Source organism: Puma concolor, chromosome D3 (assembly GCF_028749965.1).
Source record: "Puma concolor isolate L17-30 chromosome D3, mPumCon1.1.hap2, whole genome shotgun sequence".
Lineage (NCBI taxonomy): Eukaryota > Metazoa > Chordata > Mammalia > Carnivora > Felidae > Puma > Puma concolor.
Window position 1 is genome coordinate 28425624 of NC_141678.1, and position 26891 is coordinate 28452514.

Below are 26891 nucleotides of genomic sequence, written 5' to 3' on the forward strand. Positions count from 1 at the left end.
ATGACCTGAGCCAAAGTCCAACACTTAACCAACTGAGCCACCCAGGCACCCATATTCACTTTCTTATCCTTAGCCCTTCACATGGTGCCTGGCACAAAAGAAAGCATTTTTGCATTCAATCTTTGTCAGCTACGATCCTCAACATGCCTTTTCCCAAAGCACACATAATACTCAGCACCCCCATGAGGTAGACTTTACCAGGCAGGAGCCTAAGGCTCAGAAGCAGGTCACAGACCCAAGGCTACACCTGTCGCCTCTGAGTGGGTCCATGAGGACAGGCAGTGAAAGAATCCAGGTCTGTCTTGATCTGAGGTGTTCTCTCTGCTGCTTCTTTTCTTCTTCGCTTTAGTTTAGTCTTCTCTAGCATTGGGACTCAAAGGCATTATCTCTATATCTCCAATCTTCCCACCCTCCCAGGGGAAGTCTTATCCTATACTTACTCTCATTTAAAAATTTTCTTGTTCATTCTGTTGTTAGAGTGTACACATTTGTATTTATCTACAAGTTGCTCGCCTACTTCTCCCTCTTCCCAGCCCTTGGCAACCACTGGTCCACTCTGTCTCTGGATATTTCATATATGGAAATCATGATATGTGGCCTTTGTGAGTGGCTTCTTTCACTTTGCATGTTTTCAAGGTTTATCCATGTTGTAGCATGAATTGGTATTTTGTGTAGTACTTTCACACAAGTCTTCCAGTAGAAAAGTACAAAGGAGGGGCGTCTGGGTGGCTCAGTCGGTTAAGTGTCCGACTTGGGCTCAGGTCGCGATCTTGCGGTTCCTGAGTTCAAGCCCCGCGTCAGGCTCTGTGCTGATGGCTCAGAGCCTGGAGCCTGTTTCAGATTCTGTGTTTCCCTGTCTCTCCCCCTCCCCTGTTCATGCTCTGTCTCTCTCTGTCTCAAAAATAAATAAACCTTAAAAAAAATTAAAAAACAAAAAAAAGTACAAAGGAAAGGATCTTTAAAAAGAAAAAAGTTGAAGCCTTTGTCCCCCCCCCACCTTTTTGCCTTTGTTTCCCTTTTTAAGGCATGGGGGTAGGTGGCAGATACACTAAGGATCTGAATTTTACCCAGATTGCATAGGGCTCATTTGGCTGGGGTGGTTATTTGAATGTTGAGGTCTAAGAGCTTGAGCTGTGGTGCTGTCATGTCTCATTTACTTAGCTTTTTGAGCACTTGACATTGGGTACAAATGTATTGAAATTCTTTGCTAGAAAATGTAAGTTCTAAGTTTTATGAAAGATATTAGCTTTATTGGGTTTTATTAAATACTATTTTTGCTATTTATAAATTTCAGAAAACCCAATTTTCAAAATTAGCCAATAATCTCCTGATTTAATTACTCTTTATACTTTAGAGTTTGTCCTCCCAAGACTTACTTTAATTTTTTTTTTTTTTTTTGAGAGAGAGAGAGAGGCAGAGTGCAAATGGGGGGAGGGGCAGAGAGAGGAAGACACAGGCCCCAGGCTCTGACCTGTCAGCACAGAGCCCAACGTGGGGCTTGAACCCATGAACTGCGAGATCATGACCTGAGCCAAAGTGGGAGGCTCAACTGACTGAGCCACCCAGGTGCACGTCCCAAGACTTACTTTATTTTTTTTTTAATTTTTTTAATGTTTTATTTATTTTTGACAGAAAGACAAAGCATGAGCAGGGGAGGGGCAGAGAGAGAGAGAGGGAGACACAGAATCCGAAGCAGACTCCAGGCTCTGACCTGGCAGCACAGAGCCCGACGCGGGGCTCAAACTCACAGACCGCAAGATCATGACCTGAGCCGAAGTTGGATGCTCAACCGACTAAGCCACCCAGGCGCCCCTCCCAAGACTTACTTTAAATGAATATTTACATGTGTGTGTGTAGAATGTGTGTGTGTGTGTGTATTTATATATTTATGTATTTATTTACATATACAAACCTTGTACGTGCACTCAAATATACACAAACATACATATATGCATACCTGTATGTATACACACATTTTGCATTTAACAAATTGGGACCATCTATCTTAGTGTTCTGAAGTCATAATTTTTCCCTGGTGTTTGCAGCTGTCTTTACACATCAAATTTAGAGTTCTATCATGTCTTTTAATATCTAATAGGCTTATTTTTTATTAGAGAAACTAGGTCAACGTGAAACTTTCATTTTAGGAACATTTAACAATTTATATCTTCTCTTTTCTTTCTCTTTCATTGCAAAATGTCTTTTCTTAGCAAAACCGTGTAGTTGGGGCAATGCAACTCTACTCTGTGGATAGGAAAGTTTCACAACCCATAGAAGGCCATGCTGCTGCTTTTGCAGAGTTCAAGAGCGAAGGGAATGCCAAGCCTGCCACCCTTTTCTGCTTTGCTGTACGTAGTCCCACAGGGGGCAAGGTAAGATCTCCACTTTCTTTTCTCCCTTAGAAAAGTGTCCTGAGTCACTGTTAAGAGTCTGTACAGTGTAAATTGGTAGCCACTTAGCCAGCGATCCAAAACCAGTTTATAATTGGGAGTGGGGAATAGTCTGCAGGTGCTTCGTATAAATGAAGGCTTTTACAGTATTTAGAACAACTCATCTATTGTACATGTTGGTGGTTTCACAGCCAATCTTTGTAAAGTCAGTGACGTGAAGTCACCTATCAATTAATTGGTCCCTTTGCCCTAAAAATCCTCTTTGACAAAGTCTACTGAGCATGGGCTAGGCACACATAGTTTCTGCTCTCACACAGCAGTCTCATGGAGGCGACAGCTGTGAAAGAACCACTGTAGGCCATCCTAACGAAAGGCACAGGTCCTATGTGGTTCTCCCTAGGTGCTGGGGTTGGGGTGGGAGCTGCAAGGAGAAGGCCATGCTCTGGGAGCAAGTTGAGTTTTATTCGGCTCGAGTGCATGGCTAGCATCTGTTTGGCAGGAGTGCCATGGGCAGAGCTGTGAGGTCTAAGAGTTCATGATGTCAGTGAGACCTGCGATTCCAGGGTTGCATCACTCACTTGGAAAGTGGCCTGAAAACATGGTCCTTATCTGAGTATACTCTTATCATACTTCCTGAACTCATTATTTTGGGTTGGTCACTAGCCCTGAAGTATTCCCCAAAGAAGAGCACTGGATCAGTATGTGGCTTCCTAGACTTCCTCATCTTGAATATGGCTAATTGTCTCTCATTTAATAAATATCATGCCCTCCTTAATTGAGAACCAATAGAAAAATAGGAGTCAGGCAAAAATATCAGCCTACTCTGTCACCTTAGACTGAGGCGTTCTACCTCGTCACAGACAGCCGGGCAGCCACAGTCACCCTTGAAAGAACAGAACCCTTCCTGGCCGAGCTGCCTGTGAAGAAGAGCACAGAACAAGCACCCCTGTAAGACAGGTGTGCCTGCTTATCTCCTGCACTCAGATGTCAGGCAGGCTGGTCCCCTCAGGGCAGTCTTCATGGCAGAGACCCCCACAGCAGCTGTCCCAACAGCCACCTATATTCTGTGGTTGAATCTCTCCTCCCCTGCCCTAGTGGCAGGTGGGGGTCCCTTCAGTGATTTCCTCAGCCTGTGCCCTTTGCACAGGCCTTCCTTCTAATCCAGCCCAGCTGCACTTATGGCTCTCTAGTCTCATATGGATCCCAGTTTTGTCTGCACTCCAGTTACTTGTTCCTTTCTCACAGGCAGTTACCACTTGTCCATAGTCTCGCCCTTCTCTCACCACCTCCCAAAGAAGCCTGGCTTCTTTACCCAGGCCCCCACTTCTGTTGGCAGTGCCACCATCCTTCCCAACTCTTAAGCAAGAAAGCAGAGTTCTCAAGCTCCATTCTGTTTGTGTTGCCACTGTCCAGCCTCTAGCAAGTCTCACATCTGTAGCACATGAGTCTCTTGTTACCCATATTTGGGTTAGAGAATAGGTCCTCAGACCCACTCCACCCATCAAAAAGCATTTCCCCAAACTACCATTTCTCTTAAAGTGCCTGTATGCCAGGAGTTTCAGTCTCCCTGCATCTTAACTCACAGTGGCCCCTGCTCACTTGCTACATCAGCCCTCCCCTTCTAGCCCATCTCTCTGCTTGCCTCAAGCCTCTTTGGTGTTTCCCTTCTCCCTCTCTGCTAGGCCAAATCCAAACTAAGTGTATACTCATAAGTTTCCTCTAATGGGCACCCCCTCCAACCCTCATTGTTTCACGTCTCTGATCCACCTCCACTCATGATTTTTTCCCCAGACTTGTTTCTAGCTGTGGTACCTTTTTATTAGATGAGAGGAACTTGAAGCTGTTCTGATAAAAGCAGGGACAGAACTCCTTGTCCACTGTCATTCTTTCCGATTCTCCAAGGATTTTTATGCCCCCCAGAATAACCTTAAAAAAACTCTCAGGCCTTTGGCACGATCAACTGTCTTGTGAGTTTGGCATTCAGTTACATGATCTTGTCAGTTGATGTGTGTTAGCCTGAGCCCATGTCCAGGAGAGCCCCTTGTTTCATGGGCATTCACACTAATGGCCAGAGAGGGGGCAAGTGACTCAGCCAACATGCTAGAACTAAACTTTGCTCAGGTTTCCTGGCATTGGTTTTTCCTATTGTCCTTGGTAGCGGGCAGTAGGTTAGTGAATAGCATGAGCACTCCAACCAAGAGATTTTCTTGTCTTGTTTGAATGTAACTTTTATCATTAGTCTTACAGAGCATGGACTATGGCTGTACTTAACTGTACATTAGTTAGCATTAGTCTGCCACCAATATGTTTCCTTGGATTGACCTAAATCTCTTATCTAGTTGCACATAATCGAAGTCGGACAGCCTGCAGCAGGAAACCAGCCTTTTGTAAAGAAAGCTGTGGATGTGTTTTTCCCTCCAGAGGCTCAGACTGATTTCCCAGTGGCTATGCAGGTATGAATGTGCTGCCTGCTACGTGAGTTAGAACAAATCACAGATCTTGGGTGGAGGGGAACAGCAGTTAATAGGTTCCTGTGCTTCAGAAGAATCCCAAATAGATACATTAGAACACAGAGAAGATAATGTCAGTGTTCATGTTTTAACTCATGCTGCCTTAACAACAGTCTGGAAAGAGCACTCTTTTCTACAAACAGGACTTTGTCTGACACATACCGAAGTCCCAGACCTTTCCCTTTTTATTATGAAAGATTAAATGTTCACTGTAGTACAAAAATATAAAGAAGAAAACAGTCTTCTCTAGCTGAACCAATTGGCTGTAAAATATATCAAAGATTTCACTATTTATTATATTTAAAAAGTTAGATACATCTTTTCTGAACAAAATTGGAATCACATTATATATGTAAGATCATACAGTCTACCCCCCCCCCCATTTTTGCTCAGTACATCATAGACATTTCTATAAGGTATGCCATTCTTTGTTAATATCTTGGGAAGTAAACATTTATTTTTAGGGATGTAGTATAATTGTAGGATAGTTTAGTTATTTGCTTTTTTCTGTTCTCAAATATTTGACAATACTTAATGATGCTTTTTTTTTTAATTTTTTAATATTTTTAAGCTAGATTTCTAGAAATAGTATGTGATCAAATGCAGTTTTTTTTCCACAAAGTGAAATTGACCTTTTCTCTATCTTACAAAAATACATATTGTCCATTAATTTCCAATAATATCAATAAACATAATAGTAGAATTAAATATCCACTGAAATCCTACCCCACTGATAACTGTGACTGCCCCCTTTGGAAGTATCTTTGTATGCATACATTTACAAACATATATGCAAATAGAGTCTTATGAAATGGCTTGGCACTGGCCTTGGGCTTTATGACCTTTTCTCACTATGTTGCAGACCAACACCACTCCAATAAAATGCATATAATATTTTAATGTCTATATTATCTTTTCTGTAGATGTGCCCTAATTGATTTAGACAATCCCCCATTGGGTATTTATAGTGAATGCTTCTAGGAGCATTATTATCCATATATCTTTGTGCATCAGTCCAAGGATAAACTGCCACATGTGAAATTGCTGCGTCAGGGGCATGTGTACAACCACACTGGCCAGTTCCTACTCCTGCCACCACCTCCCTGATAGCTGGACAGTGTCCAATGAGCTTCATGTCCTTCCTGTGGTTAATGTCGAGGTGGAATGAGTTTACCACTCATATGCATCTTGTTAATTACCTCTTCCTGATCTTGGCAGTTTTTCTCTTGGGGGTCTTTATCTTACTTGTAAGAACTCTGTAGTTTTTGGATACTAATGCCTGATGTATTTCAAATAAATATTTTTTCATAGTCATAACAGAAGTTTATTTGAGTGTGTTCCACCTTGTAGAAGTTTTGCATTTTTATGTGGCTTTGGTGTCATGTTTTAAAAAGAATTCTACACCCCAAGGTGAAGAAAATATTCACCATATTTTCTTCTATTACTTTCTTAGTTTTATTTGCTTTTTAAAAAATTATTTTTAATGTTTATTTTTGAGAGACAGAGACAGAGTGTGAGTGGGGTTGGGGCAGATAGTGATGGAGACACAGAATCCGGAGCAGGCTCCAGGCTCTGAGCTTTTTTTTTTTTTTTTTTTATATATGAAATTTATTGTCAAATTGGTTTCCATACAACACCCAGTGCTCATCCCAAAAGGTGCCCTCCTCAGTACCCATCACCCACCCTCTCCTCCCTCCCACCCCCCATCAACCCTTAGTTTGTTCTCAGTTCTCAACAGTCTCTTATGCTTTGGCTCTCTCCCACTCTAACCTCTTTTTTTTTTTTTTTTTTTTTTTTTTTGTTCCCCTCCCCCATGGGTTTCTCTTAAGTTTCTCAGGATCCACATAAGAGTGAAACCATATGGTATCTGTCTTTCTCTGTATGGCTTATTTCACTTAGCATCACACTCTCCAGTTCCATCCACGTTGCTACAAAAGGCCATATTTCATTCCAGGCTCTGAGCTTTAAGCACAGAGCCCAACATGGGGTTCAAACTCACAGACTGCCAGATCATGACCTGAGCCAAAGTTGGATGCTTAACCGACTGAGCTACCCAGGAACCCCAGTTTTATTTGCTTGTTATGTAAAAATCTTTGACTCATCTGGGATTTACATTGATAAAGAACAGGATGGAGAGCCAATTCTTTACCCTCATCCTGTATCCCCATATAGCCAGCTGGTTATATTAACATTGTGATATGAAATACCTACTCATTCATGTTAAATTCTTATATGTTTGATTCTACTTCAAGATTCTCAGTTCTGTTTGTTTTTATTTCTTCCTATGCTAGTACCCCACTTTATTTTTTACTACCATACTTTGATTTTTTAAATTTTTTTAATGTTTATTTATTATTGAGAGACACAGAGAGACACTACATGAGCATGGGAGGGGCAGAGAGAGTAGGAGACACAGAATCCAAAGCAGGCTCCAGGTTCGGAGCTGTCAGCACACAGCCCAACGTGGGGCTCGAACTCACAAACTGCGAGATCATGACCTGAGCTGAAGTTGGACGCTCAACTGACTGAGCCACCCAGGCACCCCTACCATACTTTTAAAATTACTATAATTTTGAGGGGTGCCTGGATGGCTTGGTTGGCTAAGCCTCCAACTTCATCTCAGGTCATGATCTCATGGTTTGTGGGTTCAGGCCTATGTCAGGCTCTGTGCTGACAGCTCAGAGCCTGGAGCCAGCTTCAGATTCTGTGTCTCCCTCTCTCTGCCCTTCTCCCTCTCACTCTCTGTCTCTCTCTCTCAAAAGTGAATAAACATTAAAAAAAATAATAGAGTAAAATAATAAAATAAAGTAACATAATGATAGGTTTTGGGCGCCTGGCTGGCTCAGTTGCTGGCTGTGACTCTTGATCTTGCAGTGGAGATCTTTAAATTAAAAAAAATTTTTTTGATGTTTATTTATTTTTGAGAGAGAGAGACAGAGTGTGAGCAGCAAGTGGTAGAGAGAGAGAGGAAGACACAGAATCTGAAGCAGGCTCCAGGCTCTGAGCTGTCAGCACAGAGCCCAACATGGAGCTCGAACTCATGAACCACAAGATCATGACCTGAGCTGAAGTTGGATGCTTAACCAATTGAGCCACTCAGGTGCCCCGAGATCTTTTAATTTTTAAAATAAACAAACAAATAAAATTACTGTAGGTTTCATAATAATTTTTTTTTGAGAGAGAGAGAGAGAGAAAGAGAGAACGATAGCACAATCAGAGGAGCAAGGGGGAGCAGAGGGGCAGAGGGAGGGAGCAAGAGGGAGAGAGAAAGAGAAAGAAAGAGAGAAAGAGAATCCCAAGCAGGGGTCACACTCAGTGTGGAGCCCAGTGGGGCACTTGATCTACCGACTGCAAGAATCAAGAGTCAGATGCTTAACCAACTGAACCACCCAGGCACCCCTATAATAACTTTTTTGTTAACATTTACTTATTTTGGGGAGAGAGAGAGCGAGTGAGCAAGCGTGCAAGTGGGGGAGGGGCAGAGAGAGAGGGAGACACAGAATCCTTAGCAGGCTCCAGGCTCTGAGCTGTCAGCACAGAGCCCAATATGGGGCTTGAACTCACGAGCTGTGAGATCATGAGCTGAAGTTGGATGCCTAACCAACTGAGCCACACAGGCAGCCCCCTTATAATAACTTTTTAAAGTTTATTTTGTTTTTAGTAATCTCTATACCCCACGTGGGGCTTGAACTCATGAACTAGAGCCCTGAGATCAAGAGTCACATGTTTTTCCAACTGAGCCAGCCAGGCGCCCCATACAATAATTTAATTTGGCAAGTTAATCAGTCTTTCTCCCACCCCTTCAGAATTTCTCATGTGTTAAATCTTCTGTAGGAGTTAATACAACTTGGCAAAGGTCAAAGGTTACTAAATGGTGGTGGAGGGCAAGCTGAAATGTGAACACAGTGTATGAGGTCTTTTTCCAGAACTTTCCCCTGATTTTATGAACTTGCAGCTTCTTCTAAAAGGATTTGGTAAGGAAGTAAGGAGAGGATAGTTATACCTGAAGGATAAATGAATAGCCTAATTTATTGGACCTTTATTTGAGAAGAGTTGGCCAAAGTATTGGCTTTAAAACTATTCTCAAGTGAATAAACTGAGGGTTGATGGGGGGTGGGAGGGAGGGAAAAGTGGGTGACGGGCATTGAGGAGGGCACCTGTTGGGATGAGCACTGGATGTTGTATGAAAACCAATTTGACAATAAATTTCATATTAAAAAAATAAAATAAAAAAAGATAAAACTATTCTCAAGTGGGTAGGACTTGACTGGAATCAACTTGGGATCTACATCTCAGCAGCATAATGCTCCCCACCAATAGTAAGTGATCTCTTGGGCTTAATAACTCAAGATCTTTCATCATTTGTGAGCTCTTTTGCCCTATTTGGCTTCTTTCTATCTGTTCTGTATCTTCCTATAGATTGGAGCTAAACATGGTGTTATTTACTTGATCACGAAATATGGCTATCTTCACATGTATGACCTAGAGTCTGGCGTGTGCATCTACATGAACCGTATCAGTGCTGACACGATATTTGTCACTGCTCCACATGAATCTACTTCTGGAATTATTGGTGTCAACAAAAAGGGACAGGTATGGAACTTGGAGGGTTCATCTCCCACCTTTTCCATTCACTAGGGACTAGAGCTTAACTTTTACTCCTCCAAGACAGTGGTCAAGTATAGTTACCTCCTGTTATTCAACTTATACCCATGTCTCCCTTCTACTTCTTGCCATTACTTTATATCACTCCTAACACAGGATCGATTCTGAGAAGAGAGTAGCTCCCTTACTGCATGAAGCTTCTCTCAGTGAAGCAGCAGTTCTGATACACACCAGGCCAGACACATACTGATTGGGGAGGGTTGAAAAGCAAGTACTATGCTACCTAAATTACCTCTCTCAACTAAAGTTAAATTTTTTTTAATGTTTGTTTTATTTTTGACAGAGAGAGAGAGAGAGAGAGAGAGAGAGACAGAGCATGAGTGGGGGAGGGGCAGAGAGAGAGGGAGATACAGAATCTGAAACAGGCTCCAGGCTCCAAGCTGTCAGCAGAGTCCAACATGGAGCTTGCATTCACAGACCGCGAGATCATGACCTGAGCCGAGGTTGGATGCTCAACTGACTGAGCCACCCAGGCACCCCTCTCAACTAAAGTTTAAAAAAACAGTTAATAGAAGAAAATCTGTGCTTTTTTTTTTTTTTTTTTTTTTTAGTGTTTATTTGAGGGAGAGAGACAGAGTGTGAGCAGGGGAGGGGCAGAGAGAGAGGGAGACACAGAATCTGAAGCAGGCTCCAGACTCTGAGCTGTCAGCACAGAGCCGGATGCGGGGCTCAAACTCACAAACTGAGAGATCATGACCTGAGCCAAAGTCAAACGCTCAACCGACCAAGCCACCCAGACGCCCTGAAAATCTGTGCTTTAAAAAAAAAGAACATTTAAGAAGAAAAACTGTCGGTTCCACACCCCCAAATAGGTCATTTTGGCAGAGTGATCATCTTGAACACATCACTGGTCAATGTCCATGCAACTTTATTTTTTTTCTCACTTGGTATTTTTATAGTCTTTTAAAATAACTACATGGAATCCCATGCTGTGTCTCTACCATGATATTCTGTTGTGTTGCCATTAGGTGTTTGGCTCCTGTACATTCTGTCACTGTTAGAGCCAACATTCTAGGCATACTCAGCCTGAGCTTTAGAATTTTGCTGATACTGCAGTACCTGAGAGCAGGATGTAGTAGTATGTGTATATGGAGCACTTTTCTAGGCTAGGCCAGTCTCACTTGTTGGGTCTTTATAGGTGCTGTCAGTTTGTGTCGAGGAAGATAACATTGTGAATTATGCAACCAGTGTGCTTCAAAATCCAGACCTTGGTCTGCGCTTGGCCATTCGTAGTAACTTGGCTGGGGCGGAGGAGTTATTCGTGAGAAAATTCACTACCCTCTTTGCACAGGGGAGCTATGCTGAAGCCGCCAAAGTAGCAGCATCTGCACCAAAGGTAATGGCCCTACAACACTGTGTACCAATCTGAGTGTGAAATAAATTATAAAAGCATTCCACTACTGATGTTGGAGTGTCTTGCTGTTTTGTTAGTTGTTTTAGCTTTAAAATTTGTGCCAATGGCATGACAACAATGAGAAATCAACAAAAAGCACAATCCTGCTGCAACAACATTTTTTTATTCTCTTCCAGTTCTCATCTACGTACATACATGCATATTTCTCATGCAGCTTCTTAGCTTAGGAAATACAGAGCTGTATTATACATCAAGTAGTTGTACCCTGTTTTATTTAGTCATGTTCTGCTCTCGACTTTCTCTGCTCATCTAGAGTGTAACAGTACTGCTGAGGGCATTTTTTTCTGTTTATTTCATTAGGATAAATTGTCCAGGCCTAGATCTGCTCCTAAGTAAATAAAGGGTTTTGAGTTGCTTTTCGTTGAAACGATTTCTTCTTTCAAGGGATACTTATGAACAAACCATTTCTAGTCTTCACGCATGACTTTTGAGTATTTTGAATTAGAACATAATAATGGTAGAACTTCACTATTGCCAGGCTGATTTAAAAGCCTAATTCTCACTGCAGCATGCTGGGGAGGAAGTTTCTTCCTAGAAATCACCTGTGAGACTGAGACTCGCTGTGCTTGTGGTTTTTGCTGAAGGTGGAAGCCATTGCCTTGGTAGAGGACTTTCTGTCCCTGACAATTCTGTGTGGAATTTCCATCGGCAAATTTTTTTTAATATTTATTTATTTTTGAGAGAGAGAGTGAGAGACTGTGGGTGAGTTGGGGAGGGGCAGAAAGAGAGGGAGACACAGAATCCGAAGCAGGCTCCAGGCTCCAAGCTGTCAGCACAGAGCCTGACATGGGGCTCAAACCCACAAACTTTGAAGTTGGCTGCTGAACCAACTGAGCCACCCAGGCACCCCAGCAATTTTTTTTTTAATACAAGGGAGTTAAGTAAAGGGACAGCCTTTGAGTACAGCATAACAACCTACATTTCTATTTGTCATAGGGAGTCCTGCGTACCAGTGACACAGTTCGGAAGTTCCAAAGTATTCCCGCCCAGCCTGGGCAGGCCTCTCCTTTGCTCCAGTACTTTGGAATCCTCCTTGACCAGGGTCAGCTCAATAAACTTGAATCCTTAGAACTTTGCCGTCCAGTGCTTCAGCAGGGTCGCAAGCAACTCTTAGAAAAGTGGCTGAAAGAAGATAAGGTACAAACACTTATGAAATCACAGCCCTCAGCACAGTTATTAAACTAGATCACAGGTTCCTCTGGTCCTAATCTTGCCCTCTCTCTTTGGCACACCACAGCTGGAGTGTTCAGAAGAACTTGGAGATTTGGTCAAAACTGCTGACCCTACACTTGCTCTGAGTGTGTATCTTCGGGCAAATGTGCCAAGCAAGGTTATCCAGTGTTTTGCAGAAACAGGCCAATTCCAGAAAATTGTCCTCTATGCCAAAAAGGTAATACATGCCTAACCATTAGCATTTCACAGATAATTAATTTGTGGTAGGTGGTTGCTGATTCTGAAGTTTATAAAATACCCTTCCTTCTCTGGAAGTGCTTTGGTGTGAGTTGTCGGTGTTGCTGCTAGCATCTGTCATTCAGTGATAATGATTCTATTCTCTTCAGTTTTTTATTTTCCTGTCTTATTTTTACAGTCCTTCCAGTTCCCTTCCACTTGGGGATTTTCCTGTAATTTTTTTCTTTTTCTCCCTTCTCCCTCGTGCCCCTCAGCACCGTCTGTGTGTTAAATCCATGTTTTGGCGGGCTTCCACTGCAGCTTGTGCCCAAAGCTCACTGGACGACGTGCTGGGTTTAGTCAGAGCTTGCACACTGGTTTGGATGACTTCTTTATGGTCCAGGCTGTTTGTGTAGTTGATTGTGTCTCTGCATACATGGCAGCGCCTTGAAGTGGATGTTGTATTTGGCAGAGATACTGCACATACGCATGCTAATATTGCTCCTCATTTCTTTGTAAACACAGGTTTAAAACAAAGGATGGGAGCTTTTTTTCTTAAATACTCAAGGTGTTTTGTTTATTTTTTTGATGGGTGTTCCCTTGCCTCTAGGTTGGCTATACCCCAGACTGGATCTTTTTACTGAGGAATGTGATGAGAATCAGTCCAGACCAGGGCCTGCAGTTTTCTCAAATGCTAGTGCGAGATGAGGAGCCATTGGCCAATATTGACCAGGTGAGCATGAGTTGTTTGGGATAGCTTTTTATGGCTTTGTATAATTGTCAAGAAGATGCCTTTTTATTTGTTTTTCTCTTACCAGTGTCCTCCAGTCTAAAAAATCTGATGTATTTTGTCTTCTATTCTTTTATTATTTGAATACTGTCGCTTACCTCTATTTTGAAGTATTTTAGAGGATTCATCTGTCAGGTTGTGAGAATGTTATTTCTTTTGTGTGGTGGTTGGTGGCGGGGAGCAAGGATGTCATTTTAAAACGGTAGCCCCACTTCATTATCCTCTGCTGACTAAGGCCACCTGAACTCTCTCTGTGTACTGGTTACGGTAAGTGCTCTCCGGTCTGTAGACTTTCATCCTGTGGGTGTTCGGCTCACCTGGAGTTAGGTGAACATGAGACCATTATTTCAGCATAACACACTTAGTGTGTAGACATAAACACATGTCAAGTTACCTTCAGTAAACTGGGTACAATGGGCTCTGGGTAATACAGAGAGATATGTAACAAAGTTTGAAGCAAGGCAAAACCGACAGCTTGTATAGATATAAGTGCATTCATACTGGGTTGATACATAGTGGAATTTGCAGGTAGTTTGGAGATCATGTTGAAAGGGTTTGAGCCAAATTTACATAGATACCAAGGGGAAAGAAGACTCCAGATTACATCTGGTTTATATTTCATATTTCTAAAGTATTTTTAATAAAAACTTTCTCCTGTACTTTAAATATGGAAACAGTTACACAATCAGTAACTTCATTACCTATATATCACTTCTTACTAAGTCTTATTCTTTAACTTCTATTTAACTTTAATGATCGATGTCTAAGTCAGTGTTTGCAATTTCCTAACTGTGCCTGAATAATGAGAGTATAAGGGCTAGACACCAGGTATTGACTGCCTCTAGGATTTGATTAAGTAACAGATTGTTAAGATTGCTTGAATCCCTTCAAAGTACTTCCTTTGATTTACTTGAGTAAAAATGCCCTGTTGGTGAGGATGATATGGGTGATAATAATTTCACAAAATTACCTAAAAAGTAATGGCTATGAATTACTTGAATTTTGATAATATGAGAAAATGCAGGACAACTGGCTGGCTCAGTCAGCAGAGCATGCGACTCCTGATCTCGGGGTTGTGAGTTTGAGCCCCACATTGGGTGTAGAGATTACTAAAAAACTAAAATAAAAACTAAAAAAAAAAAGAGAGAGAAAATGCAAAGGAAGGAACTAATGGTTGAATTTCTAAATGAGATTCAATTTCAGGAGCTATCTGAATAGGAAAATAAAATAGTTTCCTTTGGGTAAATATGTGGCTTTCAATCTGTTTCAGATTGTAGACGTTTTCATGGAAAACAGTTTAATTCAGCAGTGTACCTCCTTCTTGTTGGATGCCTTGAAAAATAATCGCCCAGCTGAGGGGCACCTCCAGACGCGCCTGTTGGAGATGAACCTGATTCACGCACCCCAGGCAAGTGACATTTCTAGGCTCTAACCATAGGACAGAGCGCCTGTTTTATTTCTCTGTGGGACTTGCACACCTGAACACAGTGGCTTTGGGCTGGGATGTGCTCATGCCTCAGGGGGCACTCTCTAAGACTTTCCTGCAAGAAAGTTCTAGAATCCATGGTGCAAAACTTTCATAGAGACTTTTGCACCTGGGATATCTTTTCTTTTCATTTTTCTTTTCTTCATTGTGGTAAAGTGCACATAACAAAATTTACCATTTTAGCCATTTTTTTGGAGTTTTTTAAAAATGTTTATTTATTTTGAGAGAGTGAGAGAGTGAGAACGTGAGCAGGAGAGAGAATCCCAAGCAGATTCCACGCTATCAGCTCAGAGCCCAACATGGGACTTGATCCCACTAACTGTGAGATCATGACCTGAGCCAAAATCAAGAGTCAGATGCTTAACCAACTGAGCCACCCAGGGACCCCTACCATTTTAACCATTTTTAAGTGCATGATTTAGTGACCTTAAGTACATTCACAATATTGTGCAACCATTACCACTGTATATTTCCAGAACTTTTTATAATCATGAACAGAAAATCTGTATCCATTAAGCAGTAACTCCCCATTCCCTCCCTCAGCCCTTGGTAACTCCTGTTTCACTTACTGTTTCTATGAATTTGCCTATTTTAGATACTTCATATAAGCAGAATCATATGATATTTGTCCTTTTTTCTGGCTTGTTCACTTAGTATATTGTCTTCAGGATTCATCCATGTTGTGACATACATCAGAATTTCATTCCTTTTTATGTCTGAATAATATTCCACCATATGTGTATGCCACATTTTCTGTACCTGTTTATTTGTTGATGACACTGGGTTGCTTTCACCCTGTAACTGTTGCAGATAGAGCTGCTAGGAGTATTGGTATACAGGTATCAGTTTGAGTTCCTGTGTTCAGCTCTTTGGGGCATACATCCAGAAGTGGAATTGCCAAATTATATGGTAATTCTGTATGTAACTTGTTGCAGTACCACCATACTATATTTCAAGCATTACACCATTTTATATTCCCACCACAATATATGAGTATTCCAATTCCTTCATATCCTTGCCAACACTTGTTATTTTCTGTGTATGTTTAAAAAATAATAATATCTAGGGGCACCTAGGTGGCTCAGTAGGTTAAGCATCTGACTTCAGCTCAGGTCATTATCTCATGGTTCATGGGTTTGAGCCCCATGTTGGGCTCTCTGCTGACAGCTCAGAGCCTGAAGCCTGCTTTAGATTCTGTGTCTCCCTTTCTGCCCCTTCCCTGCTCATGCTCTGTCTCTCTCTCTCAAAAATAAATAAACATTAAAAAAATAATAATAATAGCTATATGGGGCACCTGGGTGGCTCAGTCAGTTAAGCATGTAACTTTGGCTCAGGTCATGATCTCGTGGCTTGAGAGTTCAAGCCCCACATCAGGCTCTCTGTTGTCAGCGCAGAGCCAGCTTCAGATCATCTGTCCCCCTCCCTCTGCCCCTCCTCCAGTCTAGCTCTTTCTCTCTCTCAAAAATAAATAAGTTGGAAAAAAATAGCTCTCCTAAATGAGTGTGAAGTGGTATCTCATTGTGGCAGTGCATTTCTTGACCTGAAAATTGGCAGGAGGGCTGTGATTTAAATCACATGTATATGCCTTTTCTTTTTTTGGTTAATTTTGGATATGTATGCAGGAAAGGAGTTTGAAAAATTCACATCAAGCTGTTAACCACAGTTGTCTGAGTGGACAGGATTGTCATTCACTTTGTTCTTTACTCACTTGTCTTCCGATTTCTTTTTGTGTATAATCATATATTGTTTTTTGATTAGGAAACAATAATTGTTAATTATATTGTTCTGTGATTTCAGGTTATTCAAATCCACAAGTTAGCTGCTGTTGTGTGGGTCATATCCCACCTCTAGGAAACAAAAGTGTTATTAATTTGCTGTTTGCTGTCCTGTTGAACTCTTATGACCAGATGATTATGTGTGATGATAGTTTTTAATAAATGAGCTTGGAAAGGGGTGCCTGGGTGGCTCAGTTGGTTAAGTGTCTGACTCTTTTTTTTTTAATGTTTTTATTTATTTTTGAAGGAGAGAGAGACAGAGCATGAGCGGGGGAGGAGCAGAGAAAGAGGGAGACATAGAATTTCAAGCAGACTCTAGGCTCTAAGCTGTCAGCACAGAGCCCAATGTGGGGCTCAAACTCACAAACTGTGAGATCATGACTTGAGCCGAAGTCGGATGCTTAACCGACTGAGCCACCCAGGCACCCCAACTGTCTGACTCTTGATTTCAGCTCAGGTTATGATCTCATGGTGAGTTCGAGCCCCCCCCATTGGGCTCTCTGCTGGAGCACAAAGCTTGCTTGGGATTCCCTCTCTCCCTTCTCTCAAGATAAATAAACTTTAATTAATTAATTAGCAAGCTTTGAAACAGAAACTAAGCACCATTCAGGAACTGAGCAGATAGACCCTAAGAAGAGCCCAAACCCTAAAGCGGGGTAGGCTAAATGGGCACAATGCCCAAAACATTGGGGCAGTTCTCTCTGGATCTCAGAGGCTGGATGATATTTTCTTTCTTGGCCCTTCCGTGTTTTTTGAGTTCTCTAAACTGCACTATTACTATAATAAGGGGGAACCTTTTTTAAAAAAGAGGATAGTAAGGACAAGTCTTAAGGAAACAAAGGGTGGGGGCATCAGATAAGCATCAGATATTACAAAACCCTGCTCTCAGCACTTGGTGTGGATTTCCTCTGCAGAGAGCCCAGAATGTACATTATCCTGGAACAACATGGTATTAGGCTAGGTCTGTGGTCACCATGTACTTGGTTTGTGCTCCATATCCTGGAAGAAATGGGAAAGAGTGTGTGTCTCATCAAGACTAGCTACTTATTAGATACTGAGAGTCAAGTTTGGTTGTTGACCCACTCATTCTTAGTCCAGAGGTTGCTTATTTAAAGATGATGTTAAGCCTCATCAAAATTCTGTCCAGGAGGGTTAGTTGTTTTTCAGACATCCCCACTCACACCTAATTCTGCCTTTAACCAAGTGGAGAAATTTTGTGAACACCAGTAGGATTTATTACTTCCAGGTCTAATCGTGACTGTTGCTAGTCCAAGGATTGAGCTCATTAAAGAAGGAGGCCTTCATAGACTCACGCCCTCACATTGACCATGACCTTGCCACAGAAAACTGTACAAATGTGATGGCTGAAAAGTCGGAACAATAGCCTGGACTGATCCCAGTAACATGCTTTAGGGCAAGGCCTCAGCCTTATTATACACATCTGACTCTGCACCTAGGAGGACAGAGCCTTGTTCGAAGAGGCCCAGGTGACTTGGAAGGATGGCTAGGGCTCTGCTCAGAGGTGGGCAAGGATCTAGACCTTTTGAAGCCCTTCTGTTTCATGAACACTGTTCTGGAGCTGTGTCGTGGGGGTGTTGAGCAGCTGTTCTTAAAAAGTTATTGCCACTGTTCAGTTTTTCTTCCTGACGTCACCATTTCATAGGTTGCAGATGCCATTCTTGGAAATCAGATGTTTACCCATTATGATCGGGCCCACATTGCCCAGCTCTGTGAAAAGGCAGGCCTCCTGCAGCGTGCGCTGGAGCACTACACTGACCTGTATGACATCAAGAGGGCTGTGGTCCACACTCACCTCCTCAATCCCGAGGTATGGTGCACCCTTGGGGCACTCCTGTTGTGATTGGCACACATCTGTCATTAGGGTCACATGCTCCTGAAATTTCCTGTGTCCGTGGTTGTGGGACTATGGCATGTGTATTCCCTGTGCATGAGCCTCATCACTACTATACACAGTTTTCATTCAACCCACACACAAGCTTCACTTGCTCACCCGTGCATCTGGACCCACGTTACCTCTTTCTTTCCATTTTCTACCTTTGACTTAGCCTAACAGAGAAAACCTATTAACATTGACAGCTCTAGCAGGATTGTCTGAAACTATTAGCAGAAGCTAATAGGTATTACATTTACATTTACAGAATAAGTTTTAGTATCACCTGTGGGGTTTTGCAGGGTGTGTGACAGCTTGATGACTATTAAGGTTAGTTATCCTGAGTTTACTCCCAGCTCTTACTTTTTTACCACAGTCCTTTTAAGTGAAAATTCTTTGTATTTTTGACATTCAGTGGGAAAAATTGATCCAGTTATTTTGCCAGTGTTGGAAACATCTAAGATGGTACTTAGTTGTGGATTAACTCTTCCTTGCTTCCTAGTGGCTCGTCAGCTTCTTTGGCTCCTTGTCAGTGGAGGATTCTTTGGCGTGTCTTCATGCTTTGCTGTCTGCCAGCATCAGACAGAACCTTCAGCTGTGTGTGCAGGTAGCCTCCAAGTACCATGAGCAGCTGGGCACACAGTCCCTGGTGGAGCTCTTTGAATCCTTCAAGAGTTACGAAGGTAAACTTCACACCCTCCAGCCGACTGCACCTTCTGCTCAGGTGTTGGTGTCTGCCTGCCCAACCTCACAGACTTCCTTCAAGCCAAGCCAATGTGTTGGTCAATGGCAGAAGATTTTTGCTGTCTAGTGTGTTACCCAGCTTAGGTAGCTTTTTTGGCATTTGCAAAGGAAGCATTTAGTTGGTTGGCATTGGGGTGGGGACACTTAGAATCCCCCATGTGTCCCTGGAGCCTCTGTAGAACTGAGCATCTGTCACACAGTCTTCACCAATAAGCCTGAGCCAGTGGCACTAGAATGCATGGTTCTGAGGGGTGGCCCCTTTGGCTTCCCCTGAGTAACAGTCCCATGGTGGCTGAGCAATGTGTGGCTGCTAGGCTGGCTGGCCTGATTGTGGTTGGCTTCCTGCCCTCTTGTGGGCATCACACCAAGAATTTGCTGGTAGGAGGATGGCTTTCCCAGATGAGGGTCTGTTGGGGACAGGCTGGGGCAGCGACAGAAGCAGAGCATTTGTCCAGTGAGGTGTTAAGCCACTGCCCTGTGCCCAGTGAGGTTGGGATGTTAGAGGAGTGAAGGCAAGAGCTGCCTTCAGGGAGCTGCCCTTGTCACAAGACACCATTGCAGGAAAGGCTGCAGCAGGAATTAGGTTGCCCTGGGCGGGGAGATGGCAATAGAGTAAGGTTAGTGGGAACTGTCTGCCTTCAGGGTTCTGGTTCCTTCCTCAGGTTATAACCGATGACCTCCTCCTCAGGGAAAGTGGTCTTCTCTGGTGTATCTTGTCCTGCTGTTGTCACCAGTACCTCCTGGCCAGCTCCTGTGACAGTTAGGAGATGGTTAGCTTCTGATGAACAGTGTTGCTCTGTGACTCACCATGCACCCCAGTCTGCAGTGGCTCCATGTGTGCCATCAGCTCAATGTCAGGGAGCAGACTCTGTTTGGAGACTCCCATTGGAAGCCTCTGCTTTCCTGTCCCTGGCATTTATTTTTAGAGCAGCAGTCACACAGCCCTCTTAAGTTGCCTATTTGAATTATTCTTGAAGATTACCACCTAGGGTATGCCTGGCGCCCCCCCCCCCCCCCCGATGGATTCCATATGCACACAGTATTTCACACAAGAACATTCCTCCCAAATTTGATGGAAATCTGACCAGCTATTTGGAGGAGATGCCAAAGCAAAAGAACTTCACATAGATTTTGTAAGTTGTGAGTGGGTAATGGGTGCTGGGAGACTGAAGCACTGTTGTTGTGGGCTGGGCTGCCAAGGGCAAGTGGCCTGTGACTGTGGAGAAAGCAGGTGGATATTATGAGGGCATAAGATGGAACAGTCTCTCTTTGTAGGCCTCTTCTACTTCCTGGGCTCAATTGTGAACTTCAGCCAAGATCCAGATGTGCACTTGAAATACATTCAGGCTGCCTGTAAGACAGGACAGATCAAGGAGGTGGAGAGGATATGCCGGGAGAGTAATTGCTACAACGCAGAGCGGGTGAAGAATTTTCTGAAGGTGAGTGTGTCCTGGCATCGCCTCCTTCCTTGAGCAAACCATCAGCCAGCTGCCCAAGAGTTGGAAAGCTGGCTTTGTCTCTACCAGTGTTCCCTGGATCCTTAGTGCAGAGCTCTACTTTGGCCTAAAATTCTTATAGGAGTCCACTGCTCATTTTACAGCCCTTGAGGCTGTACTCTTAATTATTTGTTGTGTGAATAGAGGGAGTTAGTTTATCGATGCATTATGTTTCAGCAACATCCCAACTGTGCCCCTGTTAATTAGGTTGGGAAGGTCTACAGAAACAAATAAGCTACTCAGTGCTAGTGGCATAAAAAGCAAGAAGTGTATTTCTTCCTGATGCACAGATTAGGGTGGATGTAGAGGTAAGTGGGTGGCTTTCCCACCATCTTTCAAGGACTAGGCTGATGGCTATTTTGCCATCTTCAGCCTACCACCTTGAGTGTTGCCTTCCTAGTCAACTGGAAGGAAGGAAAATTCAGAGAAGCTGGTATAGGTGGTTTTTTAAAAAATGTTTTTAATGTTTATTTTTGAGACAGAGAGAGACAGAGCACGAATGGGGGAGGGTCAGAGAGAGAGGGAAACACAGAATCCAAAGCAGGCTCCAGGCTCGGAGCTGTCAGCACAGCCAGACGCGGGGCTTGAACTCACAGACCGTGAGATCATGACCTGAGCCGAAGTCCGATGCTCAACTGAGTGAGCCACCCAGGCGCCCCTGGCATAGGTGGTTTTTATGGGTGAGGCTGCAGGTGGCATGTGCCATTTCAATTCTCATTCCACTGGAGGAAACACATGGCCACGCCCAGAACTGCAAGGGTGCAAGAGAACCTGAGAAGTGTCATGTAGGTATGGCCAAATGAGGGGAGGCATTATTGTGGTGGACTGCAGGGTAGGCAGCAGCGCCCTGCACAGGCAGCCGATGTTCCATAGAGTATGGCAGCTTGTCCAGAAAGGCAGCCCTACCAGCAAGTGTTCTCAAAAGTGGTCCTCTTTCTGGTGCCTGGTCTGGGTCAGATTTATACATAATGAGTGAGCTGCTTGTCTTAACCCAAAAGATAATGGCTTTTGGACTAATTTGGAATGTTATTGCCAAATTTAGCAGAGCTCTTTTCTTCTTTAACCAAATAGTACTGTCTTTCTGTTACTTGTTTCCCAAGACAAACACCTTATCCCCAAAAGCAAATACATGTACCTTAAAATAGCAGCATGTCTAGAACAAAGTCTCACCCTTGAGTCTCCTTGGGGCCACTCTGCTAACAGAAGCAGTGCCATCTCTGTGCTGATTCATGGTCCCTGCAATCTAGCTCTGTGGGGTCTTCACTGCCTGCCTTGTTCTGTGCTTTCCATTACACAGGAGGCCAAGCTCACAGACCAGCTTCCTCTCATCATCGTGTGTGATCGGTTTGACTTTGTACATGACCTCGTCCTGTACTTATACCGCAACAACCTGCAGAAGTACATCGAAATCTACATTCAGAAGGTACTGCTGAGACCATCACTGCCGGCTCCCAGGTGACACCTGGCTGCCTTTGTGCCTTGGTTGCTGGTAATAGTCTATACCTGAGAGGCTGCCTCTGACCCCTGAATGTATCTGAGACTGGTGGTATCTAAGCTTGGGCTGCCATAGCAGAATACCACAGACTGGGTGGCTTAAGCAATAGATATTTATTGCTAACAATTCTAGAATATAGACATCCAAGATCAAGGTGCTGACCCTACCACCTTGGGTTGGTTCTTCCTAAGACCACTCTCCTTGGCTTACAAATGGCCAGCTTCTCACTGTGTTTTTTATATGGCCTTTTCTCTGATTAGGGCCCTACCGTTTTGACCTTACTGAACCATAGTTATCTCCTTCCAGGCCATTCTTCCAATACAGTCACATTAGGGACTAGAGCTTCACAGTTTGCATTCCATCTACCACAAGAGCCCTTTCAGACAGCCACATTGTCCAAATCTTTGGGGACTTGTATCAGTGACCTGTGCCTGCAGCACTGAAGTCACCACCTTGACCATTCTAGGTCAACCCTAGCCGGATCCCTGCTGTGGTTGGAGGGCTGCTTGATGTGGATTGTTCTGAGGAAGTAATTAAAAACTTAATCATGGTGGTGAGAGGACAGTTCTCCACTGATGAGCTGGTGGCTGAAGTAGAAAAAAGAAACAGGTAAGGGATCCTAGCTCGGTATCTTCTCTTGCCCCTGGGTTCTAGTGTTTGTGGTTAAGCCTATGACTAATTTCCTGAGAGCCCTTTTCAGTTAGCCTCCAGGCCCCAAGACTGACTGTCTCTGTAGCTGGTCTTTCTTGTAACAAATCTTAGATCCAGTAGTGAGTTACTTGCTATTGGTATTGCAGATCTTTGGGAAAAACTTAACAATTGAAATCAGTTTGGAACTCAAGTCTGTTTTGGTCCCTAGAACAACCTGAGGTTAATGGAATGAGATTTTTGTTTGTTTCTAGAAGCAACCTTCACAGTTCAGGGTCTGCCCTGGAGGTTTTGAATGTTAGTTTTGAGACGCTTAAGGTGTTCTTCCTTCTTTCAAAGGCTAAAGCTGCTTCTTCCCTGGCTGGAGTCCCGGAGTCACGAAGGCTGTGAAGAGCCTGCCACTCACAATGCTCTTGCCAAGATCTACATCGACAGCAACAACAGCCCCGAGCGCTTCCTGAGAGAAAATGCTTACTATGACAGCCGCGTGGTGGGCCGCTACTGTGAGAAGCGGGACCCACATCTGGCCTGCGTTGCCTATGAGCGGGGGCAGTGTGACCTTGAGCTCATCAAGGTAGGCAGCAGATAGACTTAACTGCCAGGTTTTGCTCTGGCTTCAAATGCAGGCTCTGTGGGGGCTCATGAGGGCTTCCTCTGAGCCCCACAATTGCAGGTCATTTGTTACATTTCCATGAACAACTTGGTTTCTTTTTAATTCAGATGCCTTGTTTGCTACCTGCTTATGCCCTGTTTGTATATTGTACTTATAGGTGTGGCTGGCCCTGAGTCTGACCTGTCAGCCTTCTGCTGCAGTCCTCCTTGTTACCTAATGTCCTGAGGGCAGAATTCAACCTGTTAGCCTGACTCAGGAGGTCCTCTGTGAACTGCAACCCTGTCCTCGCCAGTCTGACTGCCTCCCCTCTTGCCTTTCTATCCTGGATGCCTCTGTCCCATTTGCCCTTGCACTACCTGCTCTTCTTTTTAGGGCAGCTTCTTACACGTGCCCTCACCAACTCTTCCCAACCTCAGAGCTCTTTCTGGCCCCTCTTTGGAACAACCCCCCAGGTCTACTTTCCTTAGTCCTGGCTTGCATCTACATGTATTCAGTTAGTTAAGTATCAAATAGTGACCTAAAACTCCAGAAATCTCATGTAGGTGCACCCAATGTTTGTTTGACTGTAAGATCCATAGGCAGTTGGTCTGTTTGCTCTGAGCATCTCAGAATATCTGACAACATGGTAGAAACTCAGCAACCAGGGAAGGAGAGTCAAGCATACAGAGCCAAAACTCAAGAGCAGTGCAACAGTTTCTCATCCTGCTCTGGCTTTTGACACTGGCCATGCAAGTGGCAGGCTGGGTTGACATAGCACCTGCCTCGAGGGAGCAGGTTTGTGTGAAGTTGGGACTTTAGTTTGATACCATAAGCCACATTTTGGCTGAATTTACCACCTTTTTATTAAAGCTCAGTTCAGTGACCTCTCAGGGATCTTTGCACCCATCTGTCCTATCTGGTGATACACAGTAGACATAGCCTTTTAGTAAGGCAGAATTCAGACAAGAAAAAAAATGTTCATTAAGGTCTGATGTGTCAGAAGGAGAAGTAAGATTTTAGTGCAGGCCAGAGTAGGCCTGCTCTTGGCCTCATGCCATGCATGTGTGAACAGCCCGTGGACACACACGCAGTACTTAGCCTTGTGCCTGGCATCTGGTACCCAGCCAGTCTGATTCCCACCAGGCCTTAGCAAGTGTCTCACACATTGAAATGTCCAAGTGGGGGGGCGCCTGGGTGGCGCAGTCGGTTAAGCGTCCGACTTCAGCCAGGTCACGATCTCGCGGTCCGTGAGTTCGAGCCCCGCGTCAGGCTCTGGGCTGATGGCTCAGAGCCTGGAGCCTGTCTCCGATTCTGTGTCTCCCTCTCTCTCTGCCCCTTCCCCATTCATGCTCTGTCTCTCTCTATCCCAAAAATAAATAAAAACGTTGAAAAAAAATTAAAAAAAAAAAAAAAGAAATGTCCAAGTGGGTGTTTGGTTTCTTGGAGATGTATTAGAGCACTAAAAAAAGGGTCTCAAGTTCGATCAATGAAAGCATATTTTAAAGTTTATAGGCCTTGGGATGCCTGAGTGGCTCAGTCGGTTAAGTATCCAACTCATGATTTTGGCTCAGGTCATGATCCCAGGGTTGTGAGATGAAGCCCCATGTCAGGCTCTGTGCTAAGTGTGGAGTCTGCTTAGGATTCTCTCTCTCCCTCTACCCCTCTCCCCAACTTGTGCATGTGTGCACTCCCTCTCTCCCCCTCTCCCTCTCCCTCTAAAAATAAAAAAAGAAAGTTTATAGGCCTTGAAATACTGTAGCATATATGCTGTTTTATACCAGTTCTGGGCTATTCTGATAACACTTTAGAGATGGTGACTATTTAAATTTAAATTAGCTAAAAATTAAAAACTTAGTTTCTCTTTCCTACACTGCATTCCGTAGCATAGACCTAGAACATTTTTATTGTCTCAGAAAGTTCTGGGCAGCACCACTTTAGGGCAACAGGTTGATGTTGAGAGGAGCTGCCACACACCCATACCCACTCTTAAGTTGTTGTAAACTGAGAAACTCATGTTTTGAGGTAACATATTGCTCTGAGGAGTTCATTGTCACCCCTTTGGGATGCTGCTCATCCTGTGTCAAAGTCCTATTACTCGCTTGGGTTCCAACTGACACCAAACAAGTGTCAGGGACAGAGGGAACTGACTGGAGTGGGTCCCCCACAGAATTGTCCATTGGTTGGCTGTTTGCATTACACACACTAGTATGCTCATTTCAGGTTTGCAATGAGAATTCTCTGTTCAAAAGTGAGGCCCGTTACCTGGTGCGCAGGAAAGATCCAGAGCTCTGGGCTCATGTCCTTGAGGAGACCAACCCTTCCAGGCGACAGCTGATTGACCAGGTGAGGAATGGAAATGGGAGTGTATATATGCATGCATGTGTTTTGCCTTCTCATTATCATGTGGCCAAAGTGACTAGTTGTGACGTTATGTCTGAAACATCTTTAGATGCATGACCAGACAATCTTGTGAATCTTCTCTGGAGTTGTTCATTGATTAGAGTAGAGTTGGCCCTGATCTCCAAAGTGGGAATGTGCTACCCCAGTAAAAGGAATATCTAATGGCATGACCGCATGCTGGATCCTTAGTATTTTTTTAGCTCAGTCCCCATTGACACAAGGTAAGTGGCTCTCAAGGTTGTCTCAGCTAGATCTGCCTTTGTTGAGGAACCCCTGCACCCTTGTGACCATCCAGCACCTTCTTGGAGCTGGGGCACAATGCCAAGGCCAGGGCTCTTCCTGGGTGCAGCCTGGCAGGCTTCACTGGGCTTCCTGAAGCTTCGGGTAGCAGATGGTACTTCACCATCCTCACCGTCTGCTGGGCACACTATTTGGAAGTGGGCTAAGATCAAAGTAGGAACAATATCCTGGCCCCAACAAGTGGGCTCCAGTCCTGAGTGGATCAGCTAAAGTGCCCCAACTCCTTTGTATGCATTACCAACCACTAGGTGCACTTGTTGGGCTTCACCTGTATCTCCACTGAATTCACCTTCTTGTTTTCTGTCCACTGTTCCTCATGTCTGTGCCATTATCCTTTTCTTAATCAACTTTATTTTGGAACACTTTTAGATGGATAGAAGCCTGTGTTCTTTTGGATCTTATTATATCAACTTTGGACTTACCCATCTCTCAGATTCATTGAGACTTGACAAAGACATTGAGCAGCAAAGGGCCTGGGACAGAGTAGGCTTAGATTCTGCTAGAGATCTACAAATTCACAGACAACAGGTGTTTCTCCAGGTGTTGACCTGGCATGTCTTGTAGGTCATGTTGCATTGGCACAGGGATGAGCAGCTTTAACACTGCACTGAACTGAAGCCAGCAGCTACCTTTTGGTCTCCCTGTGTCTGTGAAGCTGCTGGTGCTCTCATTATATCTGCTGTGACTGAATATTCATAGCCGCCTCCTGGAGGCATTCACCTACTGTGCCTCTCTAATTAGAGGGACCACATGATGGCAGTGGCAGACTGCTTTTTGGTCTGTAGTAGAAGCTTATTATGGAAAGTTTACTTAGAAAAAGCAACTTCCTGAGGTAACTTAGGTTAGGCATCCTGTTGACTCAAATAGGTGGTAGAAATATATTTTTGCCCTTAAAACAACCAGTGT

The 26891-nt window shown here is 43.8% G+C and overlaps 1 protein-coding gene across 2 annotated transcripts in view; it reads left to right on the plus strand.

Annotated features, from left to right (window-relative positions):
* The window catches only part of CLTCL1 (clathrin heavy chain like 1), a 103414-nt gene that overhangs the window by 38964 nt on the left and 37559 nt on the right, over positions 1-26891 (plus strand). For both annotated transcript variants that reach the window (XM_086682271.1, XM_086682272.1), the window contains exons 4-18: positions 2211-2372; positions 4730-4843; positions 9320-9493; positions 10704-10901; positions 11916-12116; positions 12217-12369; positions 12979-13101; positions 14429-14566; positions 18083-18247; positions 18813-18993; positions 20330-20493; positions 21848-21973; positions 22512-22654; positions 23033-23267; positions 25506-25628. In XM_086682271.1, the coding sequence (XP_086538397.1) occupies positions 2211-2372; positions 4730-4843; positions 9320-9493; positions 10704-10901; positions 11916-12116; positions 12217-12369; positions 12979-13101; positions 14429-14566; positions 18083-18247; positions 18813-18993; positions 20330-20493; positions 21848-21973; positions 22512-22654; positions 23033-23267; positions 25506-25628 (2400 nt within the window). The remainder of the gene's footprint in view (positions 1-2210; positions 2373-4729; positions 4844-9319; positions 9494-10703; positions 10902-11915; positions 12117-12216; positions 12370-12978; positions 13102-14428; positions 14567-18082; positions 18248-18812; positions 18994-20329; positions 20494-21847; positions 21974-22511; positions 22655-23032; positions 23268-25505; positions 25629-26891) is intronic.